General features: G+C 57.0%; 12 protein-coding genes across 12 annotated transcripts; 7 read left to right on the plus strand and 5 right to left on the minus strand.

Annotated features, from left to right (window-relative positions):
* The first annotated feature begins 20 nt into the window (after positions 1-20).
* On the plus strand, positions 21-1,932 carry C8Q71DRAFT_775310 (PCI-domain-containing protein). The gene is made up of 10 exons (XM_047924596.1): positions 21-176; positions 234-336; positions 386-468; positions 523-664; positions 716-869; positions 931-1,155; positions 1,222-1,369; positions 1,432-1,679; positions 1,737-1,805; positions 1,873-1,932. The coding sequence occupies exons 1-10, from the start codon at positions 95-97 to the stop codon at positions 1,888-1,890; spliced, it is 1,272 nt and encodes a 423-aa protein (XP_047775625.1). The 5' UTR covers positions 21-94; the 3' UTR covers positions 1,891-1,932.
* Positions 1,933-2,363: 431 nt separating this feature from the next.
* C8Q71DRAFT_839745 (uncharacterized protein) lies at positions 2,364-5,169 on the plus strand (the record flags this gene model as incomplete). The annotated part of the gene is made up of 2 exons (XM_047926502.1): positions 2,364-3,303; positions 4,169-5,169. 2 exons carry the CDS (start codon positions 2,364-2,366, stop codon positions 5,167-5,169), a joined length of 1,941 nt encoding a protein of 646 aa, XP_047775626.1.
* A 584-nt stretch (positions 5,170-5,753) lies between these two features.
* Positions 5,754-6,688, minus strand: C8Q71DRAFT_725991 (uncharacterized protein; the record flags this gene model as incomplete). Its single annotated transcript, XM_047921735.1, has 2 exons — positions 5,754-6,450; positions 6,507-6,688. 2 exons carry the CDS (start codon positions 6,686-6,688, stop codon positions 5,754-5,756), a joined length of 879 nt encoding a protein of 292 aa, XP_047775627.1.
* Positions 6,689-7,959: 1,271 nt separating this feature from the next.
* C8Q71DRAFT_241927 (uncharacterized protein) lies at positions 7,960-9,888 on the plus strand. Its single transcript, XM_047917239.1, has 7 exons — positions 7,960-8,232; positions 8,583-8,690; positions 8,749-8,791; positions 8,850-8,870; positions 8,924-8,955; positions 9,117-9,260; positions 9,459-9,888. Exons 1-7 carry the CDS (start codon positions 8,051-8,053, stop codon positions 9,667-9,669), a joined length of 741 nt encoding a protein of 246 aa, XP_047775628.1. The 5' UTR covers positions 7,960-8,050; the 3' UTR covers positions 9,670-9,888.
* Positions 9,853-10,535, plus strand: C8Q71DRAFT_241979 (uncharacterized protein). Its single transcript, XM_047917240.1, has 2 exons — positions 9,853-9,990; positions 10,064-10,535. Exon 2 carries the CDS (start codon positions 10,108-10,110, stop codon positions 10,453-10,455), a length of 348 nt encoding a protein of 115 aa, XP_047775629.1. The 5' UTR covers positions 9,853-9,990; positions 10,064-10,107; the 3' UTR covers positions 10,456-10,535.
* A 2,505-nt stretch (positions 10,536-13,040) lies between these two features.
* On the plus strand, positions 13,041-14,639 carry C8Q71DRAFT_839748 (uncharacterized protein; the record flags this gene model as incomplete). Its single annotated transcript, XM_047926503.1, has 4 exons — positions 13,041-13,455; positions 13,511-13,779; positions 13,839-14,233; positions 14,450-14,639. Exons 1-4 carry the CDS (start codon positions 13,356-13,358, stop codon positions 14,637-14,639), a joined length of 954 nt encoding a protein of 317 aa, XP_047775630.1. The 5' UTR covers positions 13,041-13,355.
* Positions 14,640-16,936: 2,297 nt separating this feature from the next.
* Positions 16,937-17,851, plus strand: C8Q71DRAFT_242131 (uncharacterized protein). Its single transcript, XM_047917241.1, has 4 exons — positions 16,937-16,972; positions 17,059-17,493; positions 17,539-17,758; positions 17,831-17,851. Exons 2-3 carry the CDS (start codon positions 17,189-17,191, stop codon positions 17,696-17,698), a joined length of 465 nt encoding a protein of 154 aa, XP_047775631.1. The 5' UTR covers positions 16,937-16,972; positions 17,059-17,188; the 3' UTR covers positions 17,699-17,758; positions 17,831-17,851.
* Positions 17,837-18,942, minus strand: C8Q71DRAFT_725994 (interferon-inducible GTPase-domain-containing protein; the record flags this gene model as incomplete). Its single annotated transcript, XM_047921736.1, has 3 exons — positions 17,837-18,021; positions 18,123-18,773; positions 18,849-18,942. The coding sequence occupies 3 exons, from the start codon at positions 18,940-18,942 to the stop codon at positions 17,837-17,839; spliced, it is 930 nt and encodes a 309-aa protein (XP_047775632.1).
* Positions 18,943-19,656: 714 nt separating this feature from the next.
* On the plus strand, positions 19,657-21,180 carry C8Q71DRAFT_850059 (uncharacterized protein). Its single transcript, XM_047926721.1, has 4 exons — positions 19,657-19,853; positions 19,906-20,275; positions 20,334-21,033; positions 21,089-21,180. Exons 2-3 carry the CDS (start codon positions 20,085-20,087, stop codon positions 21,028-21,030), a joined length of 888 nt encoding a protein of 295 aa, XP_047775633.1. The 5' UTR covers positions 19,657-19,853; positions 19,906-20,084; the 3' UTR covers positions 21,031-21,033; positions 21,089-21,180.
* Positions 21,181-21,608: 428 nt separating this feature from the next.
* C8Q71DRAFT_725996 (uncharacterized protein) lies at positions 21,609-22,064 on the minus strand (the record flags this gene model as incomplete). The annotated part of the gene is made up of 3 exons (XM_047921737.1): positions 21,609-21,634; positions 21,690-21,933; positions 21,984-22,064. 3 exons carry the CDS (start codon positions 22,062-22,064, stop codon positions 21,609-21,611), a joined length of 351 nt encoding a protein of 116 aa, XP_047775634.1.
* An 886-nt stretch (positions 22,065-22,950) lies between these two features.
* Positions 22,951-24,400, minus strand: C8Q71DRAFT_860646 (uncharacterized protein; the record flags this gene model as incomplete). Its single annotated transcript, XM_047927817.1, has 2 exons — positions 22,951-23,065; positions 23,130-24,400. 2 exons carry the CDS (start codon positions 24,398-24,400, stop codon positions 22,951-22,953), a joined length of 1,386 nt encoding a protein of 461 aa, XP_047775635.1.
* Positions 24,401-24,851: 451 nt separating this feature from the next.
* C8Q71DRAFT_713697 (uncharacterized protein) lies at positions 24,852-26,245 on the minus strand (the record flags this gene model as incomplete). Its single annotated transcript, XM_047920932.1, has 2 exons — positions 24,852-24,993; positions 25,053-26,245. 2 exons carry the CDS (start codon positions 26,243-26,245, stop codon positions 24,852-24,854), a joined length of 1,335 nt encoding a protein of 444 aa, XP_047775636.1.
* Positions 26,246-26,255: the final 10 nt, after the last annotated feature.

Here is a 26,255-nt window from a genome sequence, read left to right on the forward strand (position 1 = left end):
ACGCGTCACCGTCGCGTGCAGTCCTTCAGCCACCTCCGACTTCAGCATCTCATTCTCGCCTCCCACTCCCATCTCGACCGCGCATTTGACCAACATGCCGACCAAGCAGGAGCTGCTCGAACAAGCCACCAAGGCGTCCCCTGCCCAGGCAGAGGCGCTCTACAAAGAGATCATCAGTCTGTAATCCGCGCAGTCCCTTTAGACCGGTTGTGACTGACCGCAATGTTTTGCAGCATCACCCATTTCAGATCATGCGGACGTCCCACAGCGAGAGGCTGAGCTCCGGCAGCAGGAGGCGGCACTGGTGAAGCTAGCGGGATTATACCAGACTCAGAAGTACGTCGCACGCCTCGAAGTACTGTCGCGAAAGCTGACCGTCGCTCAGGAACGCGAAAGGAGTTGCTGAGGTCATCACACTCTCGCGCTCGTTTGTCTCTACAACGGCGAAGGCAAAGACTGCCAAACTGAGTGCGTACTACCCGGTGCTATTGTGCACGTACCTATTGACTTATGCACATCAAGTCCGGACTGTGCTCGACTGTTTCAACGCCATCCCTGACAGCCAGCAGATACAGATAGATGTTCTGCGAGAGAACATCGACTGGGCGCAGCGGGAGAAGCGGATATTCCTGAAGCACAGTCTGGAGACACGGCTAGTCGGACTGTGAGTCTTGATGGAACATTCCAGCCGCTGCGTACTGAAATACACGCGCAGCCAACTAGAGACATCGCAGTACAAGCCCGCGCTCAGCCTCATCGAGACCTTGCTCACGGAGCTGAAGCGGTTAGACGACAAGATGATCCTCACGGAGGTACACCTGCTCGAGAGCAGAGTGTACCGCGGTATTGGCAACCTTGCGAAGGCAAAGGCGCGTAGATGTTTTGACCAATGCTTGCTTTCGTTCTAACGTGCCATATCATACCGTCTAGGCTGCCCTCACTTCTGCGCGGACAGCGGCGAACGCCATCTACTGCCCACCACATCTCCAGGCACGGCTCGATCTCCAGTCCGGTATCCTTCACGCAGAGGACAAGGACTACACCACCGCATACTCCTACTTCTACGAGACGTTTGAGAATCTCAGCTCGCAGGACGACCCTGGCGCGCTCGGCGCTCTCAAGTACATGCTCCTCTGCAAGATCATGCTGAACTTGGTACGTCTTAAGAAGTTTCAAGTGAGAGGCAAGGATGATGGACTGAGTTCCCTCTATGACGATTAGCCTGAAGACGTGACGGCGCTACTGAGCGTGAAGTTCGCGGCGAAGTATGCGCAACTCAGGGACGTAGAGAGTATGCGTGCCGTCGCGCGCGCACATCAGCAGCGCAACCTCGCAGAGTTCGAGAAAGCTCTGAAAGACTACCAACAAGGTAAGGCTTCACCAACGATCTATCCGACTTCTTCGTCACTCATGGTGACACAATACACGCAGAACTGTCAAGCGACCCCACAATCCGGACACATCTCAGCGCATTGTACGACAAGCTGCTGGAGCAGAACCTCCTGCGGATCGTCGAGCCGTACAGCGTCGTGGAGGTGGAGTACGTCGCACAGCAGGTCGGCCAGGGCCGGCAGGCGGTGGAGATCAAGCTCTCGCAGATGATCCTGGACAAGGTTTTTCACGGCGTGCTGGACCAGGGCAGGGGTTGCCTGATCGTCTTCGAGGAGGCAGAGGCAGACGTGAGCATTCCCTTCCGTCCAGTATTGGAGTTCTTGCTCATGAGTCTGGTGGTACAGAACACGTATGGGGCGGCGATTGAGACGCTTGAGCAGGTTGGAAAGGTAGTGGACTCGCTGTATGCAAAGGTCAGTTGTCCGCTATCTACCTGCAGGCACCCCAAGCTGACAGGAGTTGCGTCACCGTCCGCGTCAGACTGTAAAAATCGCATAAAGTGTGTAGTAGGTTGTTGTGTATTGCATCTTTTCTACGCTATCGTGAGGTTCTCGACAGACTTTCGGCGACTGTAAGTATGAGTTTGGATATTCGCATCGCTATGCAGGCGCTCTGCAACAAACCTTCAGGGGAGATGAAATGATGAGTCACAGGTAAAGTTCCGACATGCCTACATGCTTCGAGAACACCAGCGGGGCCTGTACACAGACGGCTCTATCTCCCAGTGCTATCATTCCATCTCTACTCCCTCACTCACTGCGTGCAACACCACCGTAGCCTGCTGCGACCGGTACGTATGTCATGCTTTGCTCAGAGCGTATTGATCATCGTACATCTCCGTAGCAAACGACATGGGCAGTGCAATCAGCGCGATTGGGAGTGCGGTCAGAGCGTCTTTCGAGGCTATCCGCACGGCGTTTGGCCTCAATAAAACGAAGCGAAACCCTACCATGGAAGATATGGAGGACCTTATGGATGAAAACGCAAAATCAAACAAGGCTGGACGGTGGGGCCCAGAGGAGTACTACTCTGAACGCTTTTATCAGGATCGGATGAATGCACGAGAGTCGCAGCGACGGGCTAGGCAGGCTGAAAGAGATGCGGAGTTTCTCTGGCAGGAACGCATGAACGCTCGGGAGGAGCAGCGACGGGCTCGTCGGGAGCAGGAGGAATGGACTGCTGCTGAAAAGATGGTACGCATGGCGGGGCAGCGTCGTCCAAGGACCATCGAACCTCTCAGTATACCAACCGCGGAGGAGTATTATGCCGCCAAGCAACGCCTGCAGTACGAAGAGGGATACATCCACTTCGCGATTGCGGGTGTTGCTGGGAGCGGCAAGTCGTCGCTCCTGAACGCCTTCCTCGGCAAGAAGAATAGCGACGGAGGTGCGGCTCCGACTGGCACGTCCGAGACCACAATGACTCTCGCGCGATACGGCGACCCCCATCTCGACAACCCGTTCGTCTGGTACGACTTCTCTGGCGCGGGGACGCTACGCGTACCAGGCGATCAGTACTTCATACATCAGGCCTTGTACGCCTTCGATGCCATCGTCGTGCTCTTCGACAATCGGTTCACCGAGGTGGACTTGGCGATATTGAAGAACGCCAAACTCTTCAATATACCCACGTACATCGCCCGTTCAAAGGCGCACCAGCAAGTCTCAAATGTCTTGAACGACATGCCCACTGGCCAGACTGGTCGCGGTGCACGTCGCGAGGCTCGCGACCAGTACGATCGCGACACGCGCAACACGGTCAAGAAGAACCTGCGAGAGGCAGGCCTTCCTGATCAGCGGGTGTACATCGTCGACAAGGATAACCTTTACTCGATCGTCAAGGGGCAACGCGGGCCCAGTAACGATGACTTTGATGAGTGGGTGTTGTTGCAGGATTTGCTCGGTGACGCACGTCGGAGGCGCGTCATCGAGGATGATCTGGGATTGTGAATCAACTAGGCTGATATCGTGCTTGATGTTGTCGCTCATCATGTTGTACCGATCCATCGCAGTGAGACTCCAGTGTATGATAGTGAGTAGCTCTTGTTCTAGTCTCGCCACAAGACCCTCCACGTTCACGTGCGAGGGGTTCGTCTCGAACCTAGCTCTTGTTACAGGGATCGATGCATTTGAGCCTGAGTTCGTTACAGATACACCCCATCGTGGTACAGCCAGAGTCCGAGAACATCGATCGTGGTTTGTTCGGCCTCTGAATCGGGACTACCAGGTATGTACCATGCCCCGTTTTCTGAGGCGACCGTGAAGGTGAGATAGATGTCCTCGAGGTTGTGAGCGAGGGTCGCATGACTGATCTTCTCGTCTTGATAGCTGTTCGGATAGCAAACATCTGGGATTTCACTCCCTGTGTGGTAGCTGCACTCACGATTCGGGCATTCGAAACAAAGTTTGAACCCTGATATGCCTGCGGGCCGTGTGCATATAAGTGGGCCAACTCCAAGCCCGCATACTATCCCATTTTCCAAGAGCTACCTTTCATTCCTCCGAGTCGAGGTAGTGAGAACCGTCATCCGGTACGTTTGTGGCTGGTTTCCTAAATATGCAACGGCTCAATTTCTGTTTGGTTCCACAGCAATCCGGAAGAATGGGTAGCGCGTGCAGCAGAGCCATCGTCGATGCGAAGAATAACGAACGGATTGGCCCAAATCCTACCTTGATGCAGTTGCAGGATCTCATTGAGGAACAAGCCAGAGGGCGCGGCGCACGGATAACGTCGCCGCGGAAAGTACGGGCGCAGAGGAGGATGAGAGCACTGGCAGAGGAAACTCGGATAAGGCCCAAGAGAACGATGCCCGAGAACCGATGGGACGGGATTTATGATCCTCTCCCCTCTAGGACCATCAGGCCTATCGCAGTACCCAGCGAGCACGAGATTGTCGCCGCCAAGGCACGCTTGCTGTACCAGGAACGCTCCGTTCATATCGCAATTACGGGCGCCGCAGGGAGTCACAAATACTCGCTTTTGAAGGCCTTCCTCGGTCGAAAGGATACAGACAGCCTAGGTGCTGCAACAGCTGGCGTTCAGGCGAGCCAGACGGCCTTCCCATCCTATCCCCACCCTGCTCCTGGCGTCCCAGTCGTTTGGTACGTTGTCCCCAGCTCGGAGACACTGCCGGTCCCGGGCTGGAAATACTTCAACGACGGAGGGCTCTTCCTCTTCGACGCCATCCTAGTCGTGCTTGACCAGGACGGCTGCTTCGCGAAGTCGGACCTCGCTATACTGCGGGGCTGCGCGCATTTCGATATACCCGTCTACACCGTCTGCGCAGGCGCGCATACGGACCGCGTATGTGCCATCATGTGGCCGAGCAAACCCGACGGTCCTGACGATGCTCGTGCGAAGGCTGAGCAAGCCTTTTCACCGGACCAAGAGGCAGCGTTGTGGCATACAGCTCGTACGAGTTACATGCGAACAACGGAGGCAGCTGTCGACAGGGCGCTGAAAGATGCAGAGCTTCCTGCGCAGTCAGTTTACTTCATCGAAGAGTCGACTCTACTTGCTGTCATGAAAGGCAAAGCCCAGCTTCCAGCCGAATTCAGTCCATTCGAGGCTCGCAAGAGTCGTTCGGTAAATCGGCAAAGCATGTATCGGAGGCTGTTAGGTATGCTCTGGAATGGCTCGGGGGGCGGTGTCTCCACGAGGTTTGACGAATGGGAGTTGCTGGGAGACATATGCCAAGCCGTACGTCGCAGGCGCGTATTAGAATCTGATTACAGCAGGGTCGACGACGGCTTGATTCGTCTCGTAGCTCTGCGCTAACAGGGTTCCAGCTCTATGTGTCTCACTAATCTTGCTGGCATTTGTATTGGAGACTCGTCGCAGTTAATGCCTCATGTAGTCTTGTACAGTAGCATTGAGTTTCTTGAATTCTTCATCGTCGTACCGACGCGCATGTGAACGCTAAAGCATCAGCTTTAGAGCGTAACTGCAGACAGGAAACTGAACATCCTCGAACCAATCTCATTCAGGCAGACTCGGTTCGTCTACTCACTTTGTACTAAACCGTGCAAATACACGGAAGATGGACGGTATCACCACGGTCCTAGTGTAGTCAAACGCGAGCAACCACTTGTCATCCCGCTTCCCCACGCACTGCTTCTGCTGGGCGATGTTCACCACTGACCACTGAACAGGCTATGATTTTTCTGCCTCGCACATGTGTGGAGATCGACTCCTGCTGCAAGCCAATGCATTGACAACACACGTCAACTGCTAATACGACCCGAGCCGTGTAGCCTGCAGCGCCAAGTGCACTGGGTCGGAAGGTAAGGAAGAGGGAAGCCTGAAATGATCTCATTATTGCAGCCCATATTGACTAGACTGGGAGTTACGTACCATTTACTCTACAGGAGCGCGACACCGTCACTACCCATCGCAACAAGTTGAGCGTGAGAGAACGGCTGCCACTGCCATCCTACACCCTTCTTCTTCAGGTAGCCCATCAGAGGGAAGGGGAATCCAGGACGTGGATGTCTGTACACGAAGCCATTCTCCGCCGCCCACCGCAGCGGTGCCAGCCAGTCACTACCGTCGGCTTGGCGCATGGCACTGGCTTGCAGAGGCGACACTTCGTAGTCGGGCAGCGCTTGCCACACCATGAAGTCGTCGCCGTCGGTCACCCAGAGGATGTGCACGAAGCCGAGGAAGCATTTCCTGGCCTGGTACTCGCCCGCCTTCAAGCCGTACCATTGCTCGATGCGTCCTCGTAGATGCGGGTACCTCTCGCAGGTGACGGACTGGGGGCGGAACTCGGCAGAGTGGACGCGATACGAACGACTTGGGTCGCCGCCGCAATCGTCCCGATATGAGAGCTTGATCACAACATACTCGCCGGAGTAGTCGAACGTCCCGCATCCTTCCCGATGATGCGTAGCGACCGGCAGGATCTGTTGCACTATCCTTTTGTGAGCGTCGGCGAAGTGCTCCAGGAGATGGAGTCGCGATTCGGCCGGTGATGCATCTGCAGTAGTCGTCGATTGTGACGCTACGCGTATGGTGCGCACGCGTTCCGTGTTGTACGCGACGTCCGAACAGGGCAGACTATGACATACGGATCGTAAGACGACGTGAACACCAGTACAATCTGGACACTTCACCTATGCGACTCCCAGTCATCTTGTTGACAGGCCTGGCTGCAATACGCCGCGCGCTTGCAGCGCTTGCAGACGAGGTAGTGTTCACCTTCCTTAGGCACGAGCCGGCATGAGCTACATGAAGGTGCCTTGCCGCTAACCGACGCGACGTCGGCAGCGCGAACGCGAGACTGAGAGGAAGACATGGGAACAACCGATGATGGCTCCAAAAGCCATTTCGTCCGCGACCTACTAGTTAAGCTGTGCGATGCCGGTGCCAGGCCTAATCCAGGCGGGAAGGTCGCTCTGGCGCCCAGAGGTATGTGGGGCCCCTATATGACATACCGCTCATGTGCGCTGCCCCGCCACCCTGTCGGGCCCGCCTCCTATCCGCGCACAGGCTCGGTGTCTTCCAAGGAGGATAGTGTAGTGGGTCAGGCGCGTGGATCGTTCTGAGCCTCATATCAGGGTGCACAGACCTAGGTAGGTAGCGCAGCCGGACGAGATTCTGTCGTTGCAATCAGGCCCAGTCGAGCACGATTCAAGGAAATGAGATAACATGCCTCACATTGATCTAACCTACCATTGATTATGCATCGGTGTTTGACCTAGCGGAAGCATTGCTAGACTTGGAACATCTAGCAGAATAAAATACGGAGGTGCCAAGGGGGACGAACCAGACAGTCAACAATGACGTACTTGGATGCGGATGCGGATGAAAGTTGTCACGCTGGACCGCCTGACCACCTCCGGCATGAGTGCAGTATCAGAAGGAGCGTTGCTAATGTGCCTGAAGGATGACTTGGCCCAAACTTGGCCATTGAGTATTGAGGGTTCCAATATAGTAGCGCAGGGGTCGTCGGACAGGTCGTATGTCAAACATGCGATTCAGAACCCAATCGTCCAGGACGATATATACGTATACTCTTCTGTGCGAGTGACTATTAGAAGGGACGTTCTTCGGCGCGCTTCGATAGTAACCAGATCCCGGGGAAACACCCCACCAGCGGGCGAATGACAGGAACGGCTTACGAAGTGTATTGTGCACTCGGCATGCGAAGACTCATCACGTCAACGTATATTGCATACCTGGATGATGGAACAACAGTATTGTGTCAATATGCAGGAGCTTCACACACCACAGCAACCCACTTACTGTAAGAGTCGTCACCGAGGGCAATTTCTCCGCCTCAGAAGCCCGCGGCTTGGATGAAAATGACCCGTATACCGCATCGTTCGGCCGCCTGTCCCGACAATTGCGGAACATGGTGTCAACAGCCTTTGAGAGAGGGCCAATCTCAACTTCTGTGCACGCAGAACACGAGCCTGAGAGCAGTACTTCACGTCGGTTGCCACGATTCAGACTCCTTTGAGTCGCATATGTAAATCTACCTGAAAAGGGCACTGCGCAACATGATGAGTAGGCACGAATTGTAGAGCCGTCGCAGACGTTGGAGTAAGGACAGTTGAACGAGGTGGCCATCGTCGGAAGCCCAGAGAGGCAGTCCGGCATGGAGCGAGCCAATGAGGGGGCGGGGGAAATTGCGGGGGCACGGTGACCGGAGGGCATGCTGATGCGGTCACCCCAGAAACCCTCGTCCGCTCTCCCAGCAAAACACACCGACGGGCGTGCGATGGCGACCGGCGCGGCTGCAGCGTCCTCCTCCCAGTCCTCCTCCTCCCAGCCCATCCTCGCAAGCGGCGACTGGACAAAGAACCTCGTCCATCTCGCCAAGACCGCAGAGCTCAAGTGAGTCTCTCCGGGTGTCCTTTCTATCCTACCCGCTTCCGTCCTCGTCCATCTGCGCGGCCAAAATCCGCAGCGGGTCCATACGGGATGCCTTCATGCCCGCTCAACACCGGCGACGCGTTCGCCGTCGCGATCGGTGCTGGATGCTGGGGCCATGATCCGACTGCAATTGCACATGTTCGTCGTCCGGCGCACGCCTCGCGTCTCCCGAACCTGCGCGATGCAGGTATCACTCGTCATTCCGCTGCTGACTTCGACTGCCGAATGCGAACATGCGATCTCAGCTACCGCGGTCCCCGTCCTGCGCCCCCCGTCGCCGTATCGTCCTAACCGCTGACGTTGTCACGCAGGAAACATGCGCTCACCCTTCAGCTCCACACGGCGCACATACTATCGGCGCACGCATCGCTAGATCAGAAGCAGAAGGCAATTCAGGATGTCAAGGAGCAGAAAAACAAGTGCGTTGATGCCACTCCGGCTTGTCATCGGTCTTTGCTTGATGGATGAGGTCAACAGACTGGAGAGCGAGAGGGCTAGACTCCTTAATTGCCTGCGCGAGGTTCGTACCTCACTGCTATGTTTGTCTACAGTCTGATGTGGCTCACCGGTTTCCTCAGGTGAACGAAGACCGAGACAAGGCACGCTGTTCTATGTCTGTTTCACGGCCATGTAGTTTACTCCGATCCCTCAGGCGGACATGACCGAAGCGAAACTGAACCAAGAGTATGTACCGTCTTCGTTGTGTTCCCCATCCATCGTGTGCCTTTCAATGGTGTCCCCAACCATTTGTCCTGTCTCGCCACATGCTTGGCTGCTGTTCGTGCCTCCGCAGTGGCAGATCCCCAAATGTCATGGCGGCTGTTGACGTTCACACCCCAACACAGATGCGCGGACCTGCGTCAGAAAATCCAGGCCCTCACGGACACCGACTACGCCACCGCGAAAGCGGACGTCGACAGGCTGCGACAAGAGCTCGGCCAGTCACCCCTGCCTAGCCTGCAACAAACATTAGAAGAGAAGTCAGCACAGTCAGTGTCCACTCAATTAATCGTTCCGCACATTCATTTCGCATCACTTTCCCCTCCCCTGCTGCACTCCTCCCCTCTGAGCTCCACCCTTACCTGCTTTTCTTCCCATTGCCATCTACGTTCGATTTCCCATCACTACGCAGCGGCTCGCTCCGGGTCCATCGCGGAACCCCGTCAAGCTGACGTCTTTCTGTGCAGGTACCTCAAGGAACTCCGCCTCCAGACCGAGAAGACGATCACGTCCACCAAGCGCGCGGCGGAAGATGTGACGGGTGCGGACGGCCAGCCGACGGGCAAGCGGCCGCGCGGGCGACCGAAGGGCAGCAAGACGAATAAGGGCAAGGCGAAGGAGACCGCACACGTCGGGAGTGCTAGCGCGACGCCTGCTCCAGGTGCTGGCGGGCCCTGAGGCCTGAGGTCGCGGCGGCAGTCTCGCGCGTTCTGGGCTTGCTGTGGCGGGGGAAGCGAGCTGAGGTGGGCTTACCGTTTCGAGAAGCGGGGGACGACGTGTTGTGTGTCCGACGAGATAGCAATTTCGGCCAGGGCGGACGGCTGATGGCGTCGCTGTCGCTGTCGGGTTCGTTGCTGGGTGCGTGATGGACCCGAGTGGATGATGGATGTGGACGGCAAGGCCCAGGCTTCAGCTCCTCGATGGCGTTGCGCCGGCAACTGTTCCCAGAAGGACACTTGAAGCAGCCCGTGTCGGTGTGGTGTAGGATCATGCGTGTCGGTGCGCAATCATGCGGATGATGTCTCCATTCTTGCGAGGTTGTACTTACATAGATTTACTCGTCCTCGCGCAGTCCCCCGTAAGGTAATCAGCCATTGTATGTTTGTCACATCATGAATGTCACATCACTGCCCCTGGAATCACTGTAGTGGACATATTCGATTGCATATGTGGCTGGCTGTATTAATGTTGGGATGCTCTCACCGAGGAGACCTAGGTAGACCACTGCCACCTCGATGCCGTCTCGGTGTAGATGCTCGCCGGTACCCACGGCAGGTAAGATCTTCATACCAACTGGCCCAGATACTGATTATCTCTCCCCTGCCCCACGTAAACCTCGGGCGTGTCCTCCAACATCCGCACGCAGAGGGCACAGCGAAGCGCCCGCGCGCCTCCTACGATCCGTATCTGAGATGCGACTTGGCGGTTTGGCGCCGAGCCACCATCGCTGAAGCGCTGATGTGACAAACTCGCTGCGAATCACCCTCTCGAATCACCCTCTCGTATCACTCCCCGGTCTGGGCGATCACCTGGCGGAGGGGGCGGCCTGACTCGAGGAGGATGAGTAATCGACGACTGTCTCGCAATCGGTGTGTATGGATGCGCGAGCGGGCTGGGGAAATTGATGCTAGGTTAGCGGGGCTGGTTGACTGATTGCTTGCTCAGCTCGAGCTGACTGAGTTATTAGCAAGACTCCGAGCGAAGCCAGGACGCATCGGCCTTCTCACACTCGCGAACGTCCTGGAAGGACTCGTCAAAATGACACGATCGCTTGTCAACGTGTGCAGGACGTGTCGCCCGCGCGCCGTGACGCGGACGCAGCTCGCAGCTGAACGCGTCGCGCCGGCGCCATGCGCGGTGTATGTGCCTGCGGCCCGATCCTGCCCGACCGCGGCGCAGTGCACAGCGGGCGCCTCAGGCGTCGGCCTCGCGCACGTGGAGGAGATCGCGATACCCCCGATGAGATTGCGTTAACCGCCGGCCTACGATGAGTACCTTATAATAGGCTTTACACTGAGGTCTGTAGTTTGTATGCCTTCGGTTGAAGACGGATGGCGGAACTATGTCAAAATAATCCTCGTGCTACCTTTTTCTATAGCACCGAGCGATACGCTCACTATCCCGGACGTCGGATGTGGGAGCAGATGAGATGGCGCACGTGGGCGCTTAGGCGATCTGAGCCACGCTCAAAATGGCGTTGTGGGCGCCGTTACCAAAATCATTCTGCCGCCGCCGTGCCTGCCGCTGTTCAAACGTTCACCTGCGGGAGCCTGCGGGCCTGCGACGAGTCCGACGCGGCTCGGACGGGCGAGCGTAGAGGCAGCAGCGAATGTGGGTAGCACCCGTCGCAGAGGGTAGTATGCACAGTAAGGTCGACGCGCGTGTGACGTTGTCTCAGCTGACTAGTATGATTGAACATCAAAGTACTACACCGCATCATCGCTGGGTGGACAAGCCGACGAGAAGCATAATGAGCAGGCTTAGTAACTCACCGGTCTCGCAAAACCCGCACCTTCTAGTGTCGTCAACATAGGGAGGGTCTGCTATGCATCGACTACTTATCGTCCGGCGTCACATCCAGCGCCGCTCGATGTGCTCGATCAACTAATGGCGAGATAAAACGTGTTTTATTCCGCCCCGACCTACACGGCTGGGAAACATCCGCACCGACTACAATGGCTGGTGTGTCGTGCGTGCGATCGACGAGCACTCAAAAGGTCACATAGCGGACCACCGCACCGAGTACCGCAACACCGTGACACGGAGGCCACGCAACAACTGCGCCCATACGAGCCGGTGTCAAATAAGTGTCGTACAACGGTACAGGAATCGCTAGACCTCATTGTAAATGCATCAATACACGTAGTAGTATGCACGATCAATGGACACATGTTGCCTCCGGCATCGCCAAGGTGCACCTGCCCCATACGTGCATAACCTCCGCGGGCTCGCCGTCACAACAGCGATCCCGACGTCTGTCACGATCGCTGCCCGACTCGGAGGACCGCAGACCAGGAGCGCCGGCGAAACCGAAGGCAGAAGGCAAGTCACGTCGATCATCGCCACAGGCCCGCTCAACGGCGGCGCCGCGGCACATGAGAGAGACGGTCCACAGGGACAGTGATCTGAATAGTGGACGTAGGACATTCATCGGTAGGTACGCTGGGGCGTGCGCCGGGTGCCACTGGGACGGGGAGGGCGGGAGAGAGTTGTGGCGCGGAGATACCTCCCTAGGCTGGGCAAGGCTGCTGTGGGATCGGCGGGGGGCCGAGGGAGGTGGTATTAGGTCGGTGCCCAATTGGGTGCACCGCGGAAATCGGGATGGGGGCCTTTGTGCGCAGATGAGAATGGAGGACAAGCTGACAGAAGGACGCGAAGCTACGGCGCAGACACGGAGAGGAGAAAGAATGCATGCATAACTGGAAAATGCGTACGCGCGGTAGATACATCACTAGGTGGACTGTACGATGCCCTGGTCACAGATGGAATGGTCGATGGGACGTCCACCATGATGCGGAGGGCCTGGAAGACAGTCGGTGGGATGGTCTAAACGGCCATCGGATGACAGGACTGGCGTGACGGCGTCATTCCGTGGCGGATGAGGTTCGTTCGAACGTTTCCGACTTACTCGGGTGCGTGGAGCATGAGAAAGAAACAGACAGGAGGCCTGGAACGCTACCAGGACGTTCTCCACGCTACACAGAGTGCGATAGATAGCAGGCAAAGGCGAGCACGATAGGCGATGTCAGCGAATAGCACTAGGAGTATCACCGGGTTGGCGGTTGGGGGCGGCAGCAAATTCCAGATTGGGCGAGGCACGCGAAGTGCACATCGAAGCTGGGTGACAAGAGCCCAGACGGGGACATCGGACTCGGTCCAGCCGCTGTCGGGCTCCAGACACGCACGGCCGACGAAGGGTCTCATGGACACGGAAGTCGGGACAGAGAGGGCAGGATATCCGAATGGACGAGATGGGCGCGTCGGGGGAGGACGGCGGGGGCGGGTGTGACGGGGTGACGGTGAGGGTGACTCGGCGTGACTCGGCGGGAGGGGATCGGCAACCAAATGGAGCGGGACGGCCGATTGGGTGACGCGGCGGGCGCCTGCGGATGTGCGCTGGGGGCGGACGGTGGGCGCCTGTGTGACGGAGGAGGCAAGTCATCCGAGTCCGAGGCGGCTGCTTACTCCCGCAACATGCAATCTCTGCGGCCTGCGGCGCCGATCGAGATCGTACCGCTTTGCAAGCCTCGCCGGCCAGCCCACCGTTCTTTATATACAGCATCCCATTCCAGCCATGTCCCCACTGCGCCCCGTCCGAGTCCGCTCCTCTCTGGCCCGTCCCATACTCACTCCTCCTCACCCTCATGGCCATCCCTGTGCACAAAGCCTCCCTCGTGGACCCCTCCCTCCACAACCCTGCCCTTCTCCAGCTCATCAAGATCGAGTTGTCTCGTAACTTCATCGGTGCGTCTCTCCCTCTTCCGCCACAATGATCATATCACTCATTCATCTGCCACAGAGCACATCGTTGACACCGTCGTCGAGACTGTCGACTATGCCTTGGGTCGTCCCTCGTCATCATCGCGAGGACGCTCCCTGTCGCGGCATTCAGAACACGCCAAGTTCACCAACTTCGTCGCGGAGGTGATCCGCAAGGCAGAGATCAAGGTCCCTGCCCTCCTCGTTACCCTTGCCTACGTCGACCGCGCCAAGCCGCACCTCCAGATTGCACTCGAGCAGTGGGCCTGCGAGCGTGTCTTCCTCGGCGCTCTCATTGTTGCTAACAAGGTACGATATCTCCTACTCCTTCATTTCCTAACGCGTGCTGATGATAATTACGCCACCAGTACACCAACGACTCGACACTGAAGAACGTGCACTGGGCGCTCTGCACAGGTATCTTCGGCAAGCGCGACATCGGCCGCATCGAGCGCGAGTTCCTCGACGTGCTCGACTTCGAACTCGGAGTCTCCGAGCAGGACGTCCTCGCGCACCATGCCGCCATCATGACCCTCGCGCACCCCTCCCACCACCTCGTCCGTGCATCGCCCTCACCCGCGCGCACTCGCCCTACCTCGCGCTGGAGCTCGGACTCGGACTCGACCGACGTCGACATGGACCAGGACTCGGACGCCTCGACGTCCTCCGGCACGCTCGCCTCGCCGCGCACGCCTGCCGATGCACACACACTCTACCCGCCCGCGCCCGTCTCCGCCCCACTCAAGCATGCGCACTCACTCGGGTCCGCCCCCGCCGTCGCCCCGGCGCCCCAGTTCGTGGTCCTTCCCTCCCCCACGGCTGCGCACGTCCATGCATCGCCACCATCATACGAGATGGACCTCGACTGGCGACCGCAGACACGGGCGGTGCAGCAAGAATACGCTCTGCGCGCTCAGCAGCAACATCAGGGCGAGCAGGTGCAACGGACACAGTCCGAGTCGTCCGCGCTGCCGCGTAGCTCGGGCTACAACCGGATGTCCTCCGCGCTGCAGCTCCTGCACTCCTTCCCCCTTCCGCACTTCAGCTCGCATTCGCGGGCGGCTTCGCAGCCACGCCAGCGCCGGCCGTCGGGCGCGTGTCGGCCGCTGCAAGTACATCCGAGTATCGCCCCGCCCACCGCGGCGTACGCACCGCAAGTGCTCGTATGAGCCTGCATCCGTCTCATTCACGCATTTCGACTTCTAAAATTAAGTGCGCAGCGCCTAAGGCCGCTGCGAGAAGCACGCTCGTTATGGCTATCTATTCTCGTCTTCGCATTTCAATAGCAGACTGCTGCTCAATCGCATTCCTCGCATTCGTATCTTGCATTGTTCATCGTACCCTAGAAACTGCTCCCCTCTTTCTACATTACATACTGCATAATCCCCCGGAGGGCCCCTGTACTGTACAACACCATCTGCTCGGTGCGCCAGCATTGTAACACTAGCCATTGTCTGTACCTAGATCGCAACAACCCAACACGATAATTGTCTTTGTCCACAGACAAATTTTCTGCCTTGTCTTGTCCGGCAACGTTCGACACGGGGGTACGGCAGCTGGCTTGAGGCACACCGGGTAGGTACCCGACTGGGCCGGACGGACGCACAATAAATTTGTGATCTGAGATCTGAGATGCGGAGGGACACGTCGCGCTATTTTCGGCGCTGCGCGTCGCGTCGGCGTCGAGTCGGCCAACGCGTCTCCTCTCCGACCCGGTGGCTTGTGCACGTCCGCGGCCGACGAATGCGGGCGGCTGGAGAATCCAGCATCGGCTTGTTCGCAGCTCGGGACGGTGCGGGAGGCTCAGATGGGCGCGCACACCGGCTTGGGGGGCTTGGGCCTGCTGCATGCATTTGCAGCCGCACGGAGTCCGAGAGTGAGCAGCTTGGAGAGTGACAAAGCGTGACGCGCATGTGGCTGACTGATGGTTTGTTGGTCAGCGTCCCGCCGGCCTGAGATGCGTCGAGCGCGAGCAACTCAGCAAGCCTCCGTTCAGGTGCGGATGGGTGTGTGCGCGTGGATTGGGTGACTGAGCGATGGCGACTCATCCTGATGCTGCGCCCCGGGCTCGTGCAACGCGATTCGGATCCACGGCGTATGTAGTCGTCAGCGTGGCGGCCTGCCTGCGTGGCCACCCACCGTGACGGCGCGGCGGCGCATGTTCTGAATCTGTGTTCGCCCACATTCCACTGGCCAGCGGCCGTGACATGATGCGATCGTGCATCATCATACCACCGCGCCTCGTTGTCGTTCGATGCCCGTCCTCGAGCCGTCGGGCACAGTCAGACACGCGCGGTGACTCAGAGCCAAGTCAGACGACCCTCGACGCGTGCGGCATGGCACCCGGAGCTTGCTGCGATGCCGTCGTGTCTACGAATCCACGTCCACCGATCTCCGAACCCTCTCGCTCGCCGAAGTCCCTCATTCCGAATAATGCACGCATCATCCGGGTTCTGCGAGGAGCGTGACAGGGCACGGAAGTCGGATTGGAGCGGGCATACGGTCCGCTGCAAGTGGGTTCGAACTTCGGACTGCGAGAAATAACGAATAGGACGGCCGCTTCTAGGGAATCGCGGAGCTGCGACCAGCGTTCGCGAGGCGTTTGTGCGACAACTTCAAGACCCTGTGGCGCGTTCGGGCGAGATAGGTCATGATCAACGCGTACTGCTCACAAAGCAACATCGACCTCACCAGAACCTCTCGGTGACCTCTCGCGCGATGCTGACCGTACCATCAACTCCTGCCGACATCCTATTGGTATAGGGCTTCCCAAATTCGAAGGCTACGCCCTTCGGAGACGGTGTGGGCTCCGGACTCACGCTTCCCGATACTTACCTACGGACTTTGTTTGATGATTATGCATATTCCTCCGCGACGGGTTGTGGCCATCTCCTCTGGCTCTGTCACCAGCCAATGAAAACAAGGAAAGCAGATTGGTGAGTGGTTGTTTTACGCCCGCTACACCGAATACCGATCCGTCGTCTTGGTTCTAACCCATGTTGAACGAAAATCTCAAGCGTTCGCCGACAAGCCTGTCGCGTGTTCCGTTTCCCGACAACCTCGGAGGTCGTAACCCTCAGGATCAAACCTTTGATGGTCAGTATTGTATGGACTACAAATTCGCGCCTTCCTGAACTGAAGAATCAAGGTTTGCCGTGTCCCCGCAATCTGGTGGCCAACAGCGTACGGCCTACAGCTTTGCATGTCGCATATACTCGCGTCGCGCCCCGTCAGACACTCAGTCGACGACCTCAGTTGCTAACTCGCCGCTGCACGGCGTCCGAGGAGCGTATCCATGATGGAGATCAACCTCCACGCGTTCCACGCCGACCACTAGAGGACCCTTCATTATGGATTTGGAATTCGTCGATCACTCGATGGCCTTCCCGATCGTGCCCCTCTAAGCCCGGTCATCTCTGATCACTCCGAAACGTTTGTTCGTTGTCGTCGCGGAATGTGTAGATGGCCTGGGCCGCTATAGACCTTTAGCGCCGGAGAATTTGTAGGTGGTTGTCCCTCGTATCCCAGCCACGGTGCCACAACTCATACACATTCACCGTTATGCCGTCTGACTAGGGTTCTGGACAGCATCATACGGTCTACACGGCGCATACATCGACCTTTCGGTCCCCTGAACGCCACCGTCCCGAGTGTGTCACAGCGGCGTTCTTGTCGGGTTGAGGATGGCTCAAGTTGCGCGTCCTCCGCGGCGCCTAAGATGGCCGGACTCGCTGTGAACTCTTTGCAGACCCTCCTGGTATGCCGTTACTGTCGGTGCTTGTTTCACTGTGACAACGGATCGCGGACCTCGGTGAGAAACCATCGAAATCACCGGGTGTATACATCGCGCGGAGTGCGCCACTACGTCTCGTCTTCCTGCTTTTCTCCCTGCGTCCCTGCTTCATGCTTCTTTCCAGGCACTTCACAGGGCAGGTCCGACTCATGCACGGCCGCCGATTTCATGCTCACGTTTCATGCTTCAAAGACCGACCTTACGACAGCCCGTACCCATCTTCCTTCCAGGTAGACAATTGTTGCTCCGTTGTACTTCGCCGCTCAGCAGTCTAGGCACGTTTCGACCCACAGCATTCGGCGCCTATCTAGGGTCTGTACCCGTTGGTCTATGCAAGGAGACCACTGTCTGCGGAAGCAGAGACCGGAATCCGGTGCGACTGCGCCCTCCGTCACGATTGCGACGGCGGCAGGCCTCGCTCATCAAGTTGGCTAAGCTCAGGCTAAGCACGAATAGCGATTGAGGGGAGTGGGGATAATACACAACGATTATCTAGTATGTAATGTATGTCCTACGGGGCCATTCTTCTCAGACATAACTACGCTAACAATATACGTGCCAAATCAGTGCGCCTCAATGGCCCGTGGGCGATGGGGGAGCAGCCGCGTTGTTCCGACGCCGCTCGCTCATCTGTATGAGGACATCGACTAGCAGTTCCTCCTCGTGGATCAGATCCGACGGGCTCTGCTCCGTCCGGGACGTGACCAACCGCAGCATCGTCTTTCTGTCCACGATGTAGACGCGCTGGTCGTCGAGGCCTGCCGCCTCAGGTTATCATCCACGGTCTGTTTGGTGTCGCGGATGTATCCTGTGCGTGCCGCCTCCCAGAGCTGCGTTGTATCCCACCCATCCGCGTTACCCCTGCCATCTCCCACCATGTCCTCAGCGGCGTTGCAGATATGTTGGAGCGCCTTCGAGCGCACGATGTACACGGGCGTCTTTGTCTGACTGCAGCATCGCAGGATAGCGACGTCCGTCGCCGTGAAGCGGGAGTCGACGAGCAAGATGATGCAGTCGAAGATGTACAGGCCTTGCTTCCGGAAGTAGTCGACCTCCGAGGCCTGGTTGAGCGTCCCCGCGCCGGGGATGTCGTACCACACGAACTGATTCTGCGCAACGTCTGAGTCTTCGTATCGGTGGATCTCCCTCGTTGTCTCGGCTGTGCCTACGGGCGCAGCGCGAGGGTCGTTGTTGGACAGGCCTCGAAGCGCGTTGATTAAGCAGGACTTGCCGCTGCCTGCAACCCCGGCGACGGCGAAGTGGATCATGCCCTCCTTATACCCCAGGCGACGTCTCGTCTCTTCGATCTCGCGTGTGTTCTGGATGTTCCTGAGAAAGTCTCGCATAGGCCCCTCATGGCGCTCTCGCCTGAGCTCCTCCTCGAGCCGCCGGATGCGCTCCTCTGCCTCTCGCATGGCTGGGTTCCCTCGCAGGACGTCTGCGTTGGCTGCGCTCGCGGAACCCAAGGCAGACGCCACCAATGTGATGCCTGCTACGATGAATGCACCCTCTGTGTTGATGGAAATGCGATACGCGATGTGTGAGTGTCAATTCTAAGATCCCGGGGTAAGACTGGATTTATTACGGCGAGTTAACAGCAGCGACGCGAATGTCGGCGGCGGAAGTACTATCGGTGGAGGAGGTACCGCCCAGGGAAGCAGGCTCCCAGCTGCGCCCATTTCTGAATTTTGTAGATGATGAAGGGGGCTAGAGCGTATCCGCTAATGTCAAGGATGATGGAGAAGTTCGGGACACCGGAAGTACGACACTGGCGGTGTCTGCGACAGCGAGTGTTCAGCGGAAAGACTCGGAGAGACTCTAGCCATGCACTTTATATGCTCTGGGCTGTGGGGATCGAAGCAAGTCATAACACAGTAAGGTTTCATATCTCTCTCAAGCATCTGCCGATTGCTGCCTCAGGCCTGCAGCCTGCAGGCCGCACACGGTACAGCACGGTCACGTGGTTTGTGAGTACCACCTCATTTTCCATGGCCGGGATGCGCGAGCCTTTGCAACGCATCTCATTGACACTCCCAGATTGAACCTAAAATAGCGGTCCGAATAACGGTCCTGAATCAGGCTCTCGATTCGCTTCGAACTAATAGACGGACGAAGATGAGCGGAGACTAAGTTCTGGTTTCCGAACAGGTCTGACGAATGAATCTGGAGCGCAAGTGACACATCTGACTGGCTGACTCGCCGTGCAGCGACTATCTCGTCTCCCGAAAGGGTACGAGTGACCATAGTCATAGGGGCTCTCCCCCAGATGACAGTGGTGGCGTCACCGTTAATCATCTAACTATGCCATTTCGGTTGGGCTGAGATAACGATGGGTATCCCATGGCCAAATACTCCGTACCTAGAGCAGGGGTCGGTCGGACTGCTCCTTCGTCGTGATTATGGCGTCCCCTCGGTATCGCTTCCGCGCTGCCGACACTGGCTGGCCCCGTTCGCCACAACTTCGTGCCCAGTGCAGCCATTTTTCGACAGTGCACGAGGCTAGTGTGGACTTTTCGGTGTGTGCACGGCGCTTTGAGGTGACGTACTGCAGTAGGGCTGCCAAGGAGCCGCATGGACCAACCAGCCTTAAGTGAGTTATGGATGCAGTCAAGTTGACACAAATGCTAATGCGGTGCCGCTAGTTAGGGGCATTCCATGGAATGAGGATAGAGGTCGCACCAGCGACCCGGGCTAGCCCTCCGACCTTCTATACCCTCGTTTATGTAATTGAGGCAGCAGAGGGCACAGTCGTCATAGTGCTTTAAGGACCCGACACCTGCCCGCGTGGTGAGCAAATTAACGCAGTTCCCGCGCAGCGACTATGTTGCTATCCCCGTGTAGGCGTCGCCGCTTCCGCTCTGCCGATGCTGGTCCCATTCGCGACAAGAAATCTCCATGTCATCACTGTCTGGCAGCTCCCGACGAAGGTGAACACTTTCCTGTGTGCAGGGGGTGCCATATGGTTGCGTTCTGTGGCAAAGCCTGTCAGCAGGCCGCATGGCCTTCCCATAGGTGAGTACTCTCCCGGAAGGATTCTGTTCAGTGGCCTCACATTGTTGGTGAATGTAAGGTCTATGTGCGACTACTACTACGCCCTGCGCAGGGAGACGAGGCGGGCTGTCGACGCCGATCCAGACGTAGCTTCCCAACAAGCTGCCCAAGGCGTGCCGCCTCTGGAGGTTCGCGCCGAACTCTTCCGCGACTTCATCGAGCTCTACACGTACACAGCACAATGGGCACTATATGCTGCTCTTCGTGAAGAACACGGGGAGAATACCGATGACTACAACCGGACGCTTCTTACAATCTACCTCACGTATCGGGGGGACTGCAACGGCGACCCCAGCCGGGCGTACTATGTCACTGGCGCGGGTTTGACCTACGTGGGCGGGGGCGTCGCACCCTTGCCACCAGGTGTGGATTCGCAGAAACCCCCGGTGGGGTGTATACGTGTGGAAAGGGATACTACGATCTCCCAATTTCCAGCCGTATCATGGTCTACCGACGATGGTATGGCCTTGATGCCCCTAGTACGCCTGGGGACGAGCGCATCCCCTCCTAGCCATCCATCAATGCTCGACGGCGTCGACGACAAATGGTGGCTCTTCTATCTGCAAGAAACGATCAGTGAAGGATTGGTCTTCAGGGCCCCCAGGCGCGGTTCTGGGAACCATATGTTGCTAGGCCGTCTGGAAAAGTCAGGTTCCGGATGGCGCTGGCGTCCGCTGAGGACCTCTGCCAGAGCACCTCGAGAGGATAGCGATTAGAGGGTAAGTCTGTTCGCTCTCGGTCTGACTTATTTGCTGACAGATATGGGACTTCAAGCTTGCGTCGTCTATGATCTGCGTATATACTGTACTTGTATTCCAGCCGCCGAATGCGGTGTTCATCGATTTCCTACTTTACGGAGTCTCTGGTTAACCTCCCCTATATAGCTTACTTAGTATTGAGAGGTGGATACGCATACGGCGCGCGGATAGACATCGGTCAGAGTTACTGTATACATAGTATGGTCATATGTAGGAGTACGAGCTCTAGATGCACGTTCTCCGGACGACTCGGAGGGTGACATTTGCCGTCTGAGCCCTGATTGGACCGGTGTAACGAGTCTTGCGCATGCAGTTATAGCGAATTCCGTGTCTGGATACTGTAGACTCATAATGTCCCGAGTCGCGTGCAGCGAACATTGAAACCTCATAGATCTCACTCCTAGAGTGTGAGGCCCTCTCGACGTTCCAAGTCATCATCGCTTAACGGTCAGTGATGCGTTACAAGGTACCAAGCAAGCCCATATGCCGTCCCGCCCCCTCATCCTACATCGCCCACTGTATCCCCACCACAAGTCTCAATACGGGATGTTCGTATAGGTGACTAAATTCAGTATCAGTATACGTCGCACCTACGGCATCGCAAGGCGAATACGTACAGTGACAGTCAGAGGGGTACGGCGGGTGTCCATCGTCGTTGATATACTGAAACGTGATCGTGTGCGTCGTTCCATCCCCTTCGACCACTGTCTCCGTCGAAGTGGCTGATGGGAAACTGAAGGAAGTCACTGTGAACGTTGTAGTCTCAAAGGGACCTGTGGTAGTCGGGGCGATGACCGATAGCGTCTGAGTGATCACTTCGACGGAGACGATCGGGCAAGAAGGGTCCACTGTCGTCGTTGCCTGTGGTGCGTTAAGTCAGTCGATGCAGCGTGAGGACTGTGATTACCTACGCGAGGATGGACGGCATTCGGCATAGCTGTGACGGCTAGGACAGCATAGCTAGCCAATGCAAAGAGCGTGAACACGAACATGATGTGCAACGAAGGATAAGACTGTCGTGGACGTACTGTATCTGCAGGTAGTGGCTGCTTTTATGAGAAGGCCAACATAATCTCTGCGTTGTGATGTTACAGGCGTCCCGCTAGACGGTAAGCAGGAATGCTGCCCAAAGTCAATGTGTCTCAGATCAAAGTACGACCACACACACATGCGGCTTCCCGTGCGGTCGATTGTGGTTCAGTCGTGTGGCAAAACGAATATTTGAGGGTGTTTTATCCCACAGCGCATTGCATGAGTTCTGTTGATGCATGTACAGTGCCATGCGGTCAACCTTCGGTCGTAACAATAGTGTGGTCAGGTGTGAGTGTCGCATCGCCGCGAAATTCAATCGCTAGGTCAGTGCTCACAAAACACGTACAGAATCCGCGTAAGCGGCGGAGGAGATGTGCAGGACCATGTATCGTGCTTACTGTTAATCGGCGGCGTGAACGGTGGAGCCCATATAACTGATAGCTGGGTTTGTACCTACCTGCATATTCTCGAAACCCGCTCGGATGCGTTGTTTGCATGTTTTGGGAAGCTCGACGCATCGCTGCGTTGCTGTATGGGGCCTGTTCGCACATATGGGGCCTTTGCCTGTGATCAAGCCATAGAAACGACTGCTTTGATGAATGGCGTATCAGGACCGCACTACGTGAAGTTTGGCCTACCTCGCTCTCGCTGCCGAGCAATGCTCTCTTACACGGACGCGGAGAAGACGGATTCAGAGCGGCTGGTAGTCATACAGCGGGAAGTCGCCATTGAACAGGTATATAGATACAATTCTAGAACTATCATGTAAGTGCGATCACCGTGAAGTGGCGAGAATCGTACCTCAGACCGTCAATCAACGCGATCATAATCGCGCGCACTTCAACCCTACTTCCTGCCTTTATATCGTATGTTCTGGAGCATGAAACCGCCGTCGACCCAGATAACTCCCAACTCATCGGGTCCGATGACCGCGACAATAATGGGTGGGTGGCCTTGCTGGCTAGGACTCATATCGTGGCGTAAGCGACGGGTGCGACACCCGATGAAGATAAGATCAAACTCACAGGAAGCCCGTTCCGCTTGTGGTACCAGTGCCGCGATACTTCCTGCACGCGACACGGTCTCCTAGAACATGCGCGCAAAGCAGGTCCTCTTCCGTCGAGAGCTGGCACGGCTCAGCAGTCGAGACCTGCCAGCTCGGGACTCCGCGCGGGACGTTCTCGTCCCCGATGATCTTGAGGCCGGTCAGAGTATGCGTATCTTCGTTCCAGTCAATGAAGATGCATTCGGTCCCGTGTGGCCCGTACCATCCGAGCCAGAGGCCCGCAAGGGACGCAGGGCTCCACTCGTTTGACCAGCCCTCGACTCCTTGTCTGATCTCGTTGCGAAGCGGGTAATATCGCGGGGTGACCGAGTTGTCGACACGCATCGAGAGCGCCGGGAACTCTAGCTCTACGCAATCGGAGTCGCATGACAGCGAGAGCGCCCTAGGTTTCACCACGCCTGTGTTACCGACATGCATTGACATGACAAACTGCCATGCGAGCCCGAAGAACGGGTTGATGACGCCGAGGGACCGACGGCCAGGGGTGGGTGCGGCCACGGCAAGGAGGGGTATTGGTGAGCGGGAAAGGTCGAGCCAGGTGGCTTCCCTCGACCGAGGGAAGTCTGGGTGCTGAAGTAGCGACACGAAGAAGTCGCCTCCCAGGAAGATGCCGTTCGTACTCTGCTCTACGTGGTGGACATGGGCTCGATGCGTGTTCAATTGCGCACCATTGGCCGGTGCGCAACAAGTGACCCGCGCGACGTCGTTCGAAGGTGCGTCGCCATCGTCAAGTGTCAATGGAAAGCCTATCCTGATTGCGGATATATAGCGCGGTGGCTCCGGAGGCTGATCGATGTTCATGTGAAACATCTGCGGCTTTCTGAACCTCCAGAACTCGCCGATGATGCTTGCTTGACGGTGTTCATTGCCCTTGTCGAGGCGAAATTCTAGGATATGCCCGGAGAATGCATGGTCCCCTGCCCATAGGCCAAGCAGAGGCCCGTGCTTGTGGAGTAGCTCCGTGTAGACAGTGTAGAACGACCGGCCTCCGAAGTTGGCGACGTCCGTCACGCCGTATGTGCGCGAGACGGTTCGCCAGATACGCTCATCTTTGATGTACGAACGAAGCGTTCGCGACGTGCTAAGGAGATGGACAATATCTGTGGCAGGTAGCAAGGTCAATATCTCAGACAGAATGTCATACGGTGCCTGTTCGATTCTGGATGCAGAGATTGCAGCGCTCAAGGCGTCAGCGCTTTCGGTAGATGTCTGCATATCCTGAGAATGCATTCTCAGAGTCTGTTTGTTGCAGTCGTAGATCAGGCCCTGACCTGTGCTATAGTCTAATGTGGCGGTTGTGAGCGAAGAGGGGATGACACAGCGTATTCCAAATGCGGAGGCATAATGAGCATGGCGGCCCGGCGCTCCGATCCTCCACATCCTCAGGCTAGGCTCATCAGCGCTCCGAAGGCCAGTTCAGCCACCGTGAATCTACCAAGTTGGAGGCATCATACGTATCTACATAAGCCTCTCTTGTAAACCTTCGGTCAGTGGCACCCGGGATCACAGGAGCCTGTTGAAACTGAATGAGACCTTCTACACCTCCCGAAACGAGACCATTCAATCGCCTGTCCTCAAGAACTCCAAACATCTTCACCAGTCAAGGAACATGGAACAGAAGTAAATCCACGTGATCACAAGCTGCCGAGTATACTTATACAACCTCGCATTCGTGCATAAATTAGGCATGCTCGCAGTATGTCACGGTGTGATCCCGATAGCGTTTCAAGCCAAGGACGTCTCCGTCGTCAATCCACAGAAGACGCAACTCGTCCGGCCCAATAACAGTAAGGATAACATCAAACTGCATCCTTTGATGAGGCCTGTCGAGGATAAATTGTCTTCAGCAAACCGTCCGGAAGCATGCCCAAGCTACACGTACATGTATCCGCGCGCGCTGATTGCTCCTTGTCCACGATATGTATGTGCCGGAACAACGCCGCCCATGGTACGCGACCAAAGATCGCGCTCCTGTCCCGACAGCTGGCACGCCTCAGCTGTGGACACATCCCAACTCACGGCTCCTCGAGGCACGTTCTCGTCTCCGGTGACTTTGATAGCGCGCAACGACTTGGTCGTGTCGTCGTAAGTCAGGAAGAGACACTCCGTTCCGTGAGGCCCATAAGTGCCTAGCCAGAGACCCGTAAGGTGCGCGGCATGCGAGCGGACGTCAGCCGAAATGGTACCACAGTCCTCCCGCGTGTGTAGTGGGTAGTAACGAGGAGGGTCCCGGATGGAGCTCTTGAACCCGAGGAAAGGTGCCAGTGAGTCGATGCAGTCACCCGCATAAGTGATAGATATCGCGCGCGGTGACATAACGTCCGTAGCAGCTTTGAAGCAGATAGGTACCAGCGGACGGGACGGCATGTCAAGGAATCCAGAACTCGTCACACTCAGGGACGGTGTTACGGATATTTTGGGAAATGGACGAGCGTGGTCGTGCCAGGCGGGATGCGGAAAGGCAGGATGCTGGTGCTGACCGTGTCGTGTATGGAGGAAGATGCCCTCCGTGGTCTCCGATACGATGGTCAGCTGCGCGGGATGCGACGGCCTCGTCGAGCTGTCGACAGAACAGGAGACCATCGCCTGAGTTGTATTCTGAACCACTGCTGGTTGGTCATCCGATGCATGGACGGCGAAGCCAATCCTAAGGGCCGGGACGCACAATGGCTGTTGTATGGCGCCAGGGTCATCGAACTCTTCCGGGTCGAGTGGTTTGAAACGCCATATTTCGCCTACGATGCCAGGCGAACGTCCGTCTCCTCCAAGATCCAGACGAAATCCGAGGATCTGACCCGTGAATGGATGATCGCCGGCCCACAGCCCAAGCAGTGGCGCATAGGCATGTAGGAGCCCCGTGTAAACCGTACGGAATGAGCGTCCGCCAAAACCGGTTATATCATCTAGACCGATGCGTTTTGAGAGTGTCTTCCAGATGTATTCGTCGCAGGCCAGCAGATGAAATGTCCGGCACGTACTGAGTAAATGGATGATGTCAGTTGCAGGTAAGAGGAACGAAATTTGGAGGAGAACGTCATAGGGCAACCGGTCGAGACCAGTCGGACTGCCCTCCATCATCTGGCGG

The sequence above is a fragment of the Rhodofomes roseus genome (genome assembly GCF_022264815.1).
Source record: "Rhodofomes roseus strain CIRM-BRFM 1785 chromosome Unknown C8Q71scaffold_20, whole genome shotgun sequence".
Classification (NCBI taxonomy): Eukaryota; Fungi; Basidiomycota; class Agaricomycetes; order Polyporales; family Fomitopsidaceae; genus Rhodofomes; species Rhodofomes roseus.

What these genes read in the sequence shown, in the direction of transcription:
- C8Q71DRAFT_242131 (XM_047917241.1), top strand. Translation starts at nt 17,189, where the DNA reads ATGGCCGGACTCGCTGTGAACTCTTTGCAGACCCTCCTGGTATGCCGT. An exon ending in CGTACCCATCTTCCTTCCAG is followed by an intron (nt 17,494 to 17,538) that starts GTAGACAATTGT and finishes TCAGCAGTCTAG; the next exon opens with GCACGTTTCGACCCACAGCA.
- C8Q71DRAFT_850059 (XM_047926721.1), top strand. Translation starts at nt 20,085, where the DNA reads ATGTTGCTATCCCCGTGTAGGCGTCGCCGCTTCCGCTCTGCCGATGCT. An exon ending in GCCGCATGGCCTTCCCATAG is followed by an intron (nt 20,276 to 20,333) that starts GTGAGTACTCTC and finishes GGTGAATGTAAG; the next exon opens with GTCTATGTGCGACTACTACT.
- C8Q71DRAFT_775310 (XM_047924596.1), top strand. Translation starts at nt 95, where the DNA reads ATGCCGACCAAGCAGGAGCTGCTCGAACAAGCCACCAAGGCGTCCCCT. An exon ending in GCAACCTTGCGAAGGCAAAG is followed by an intron (nt 870 to 930) that starts GCGCGTAGATGT and finishes CATACCGTCTAG; the next exon opens with GCTGCCCTCACTTCTGCGCG. An exon ending in GCAAGATCATGCTGAACTTG is followed by an intron (nt 1,156 to 1,221) that starts GTACGTCTTAAG and finishes TATGACGATTAG; the next exon opens with CCTGAAGACGTGACGGCGCT.
- C8Q71DRAFT_241927 (XM_047917239.1), top strand. Translation starts at nt 8,051, where the DNA reads ATGCTGATGCGGTCACCCCAGAAACCCTCGTCCGCTCTCCCAGCAAAA. An exon ending in GTCAAGGAGCAGAAAAACAA is followed by an intron (nt 8,691 to 8,748) that starts GTGCGTTGATGC and finishes TGAGGTCAACAG; the next exon opens with ACTGGAGAGCGAGAGGGCTA. An exon ending in TCCTTAATTGCCTGCGCGAG is followed by an intron (nt 8,792 to 8,849) that starts GTTCGTACCTCA and finishes CGGTTTCCTCAG; the next exon opens with GTGAACGAAGACCGAGACAA.
- C8Q71DRAFT_241979 (XM_047917240.1), top strand. Translation starts at nt 10,108, where the DNA reads ATGTCACATCACTGCCCCTGGAATCACTGTAGTGGACATATTCGATTG.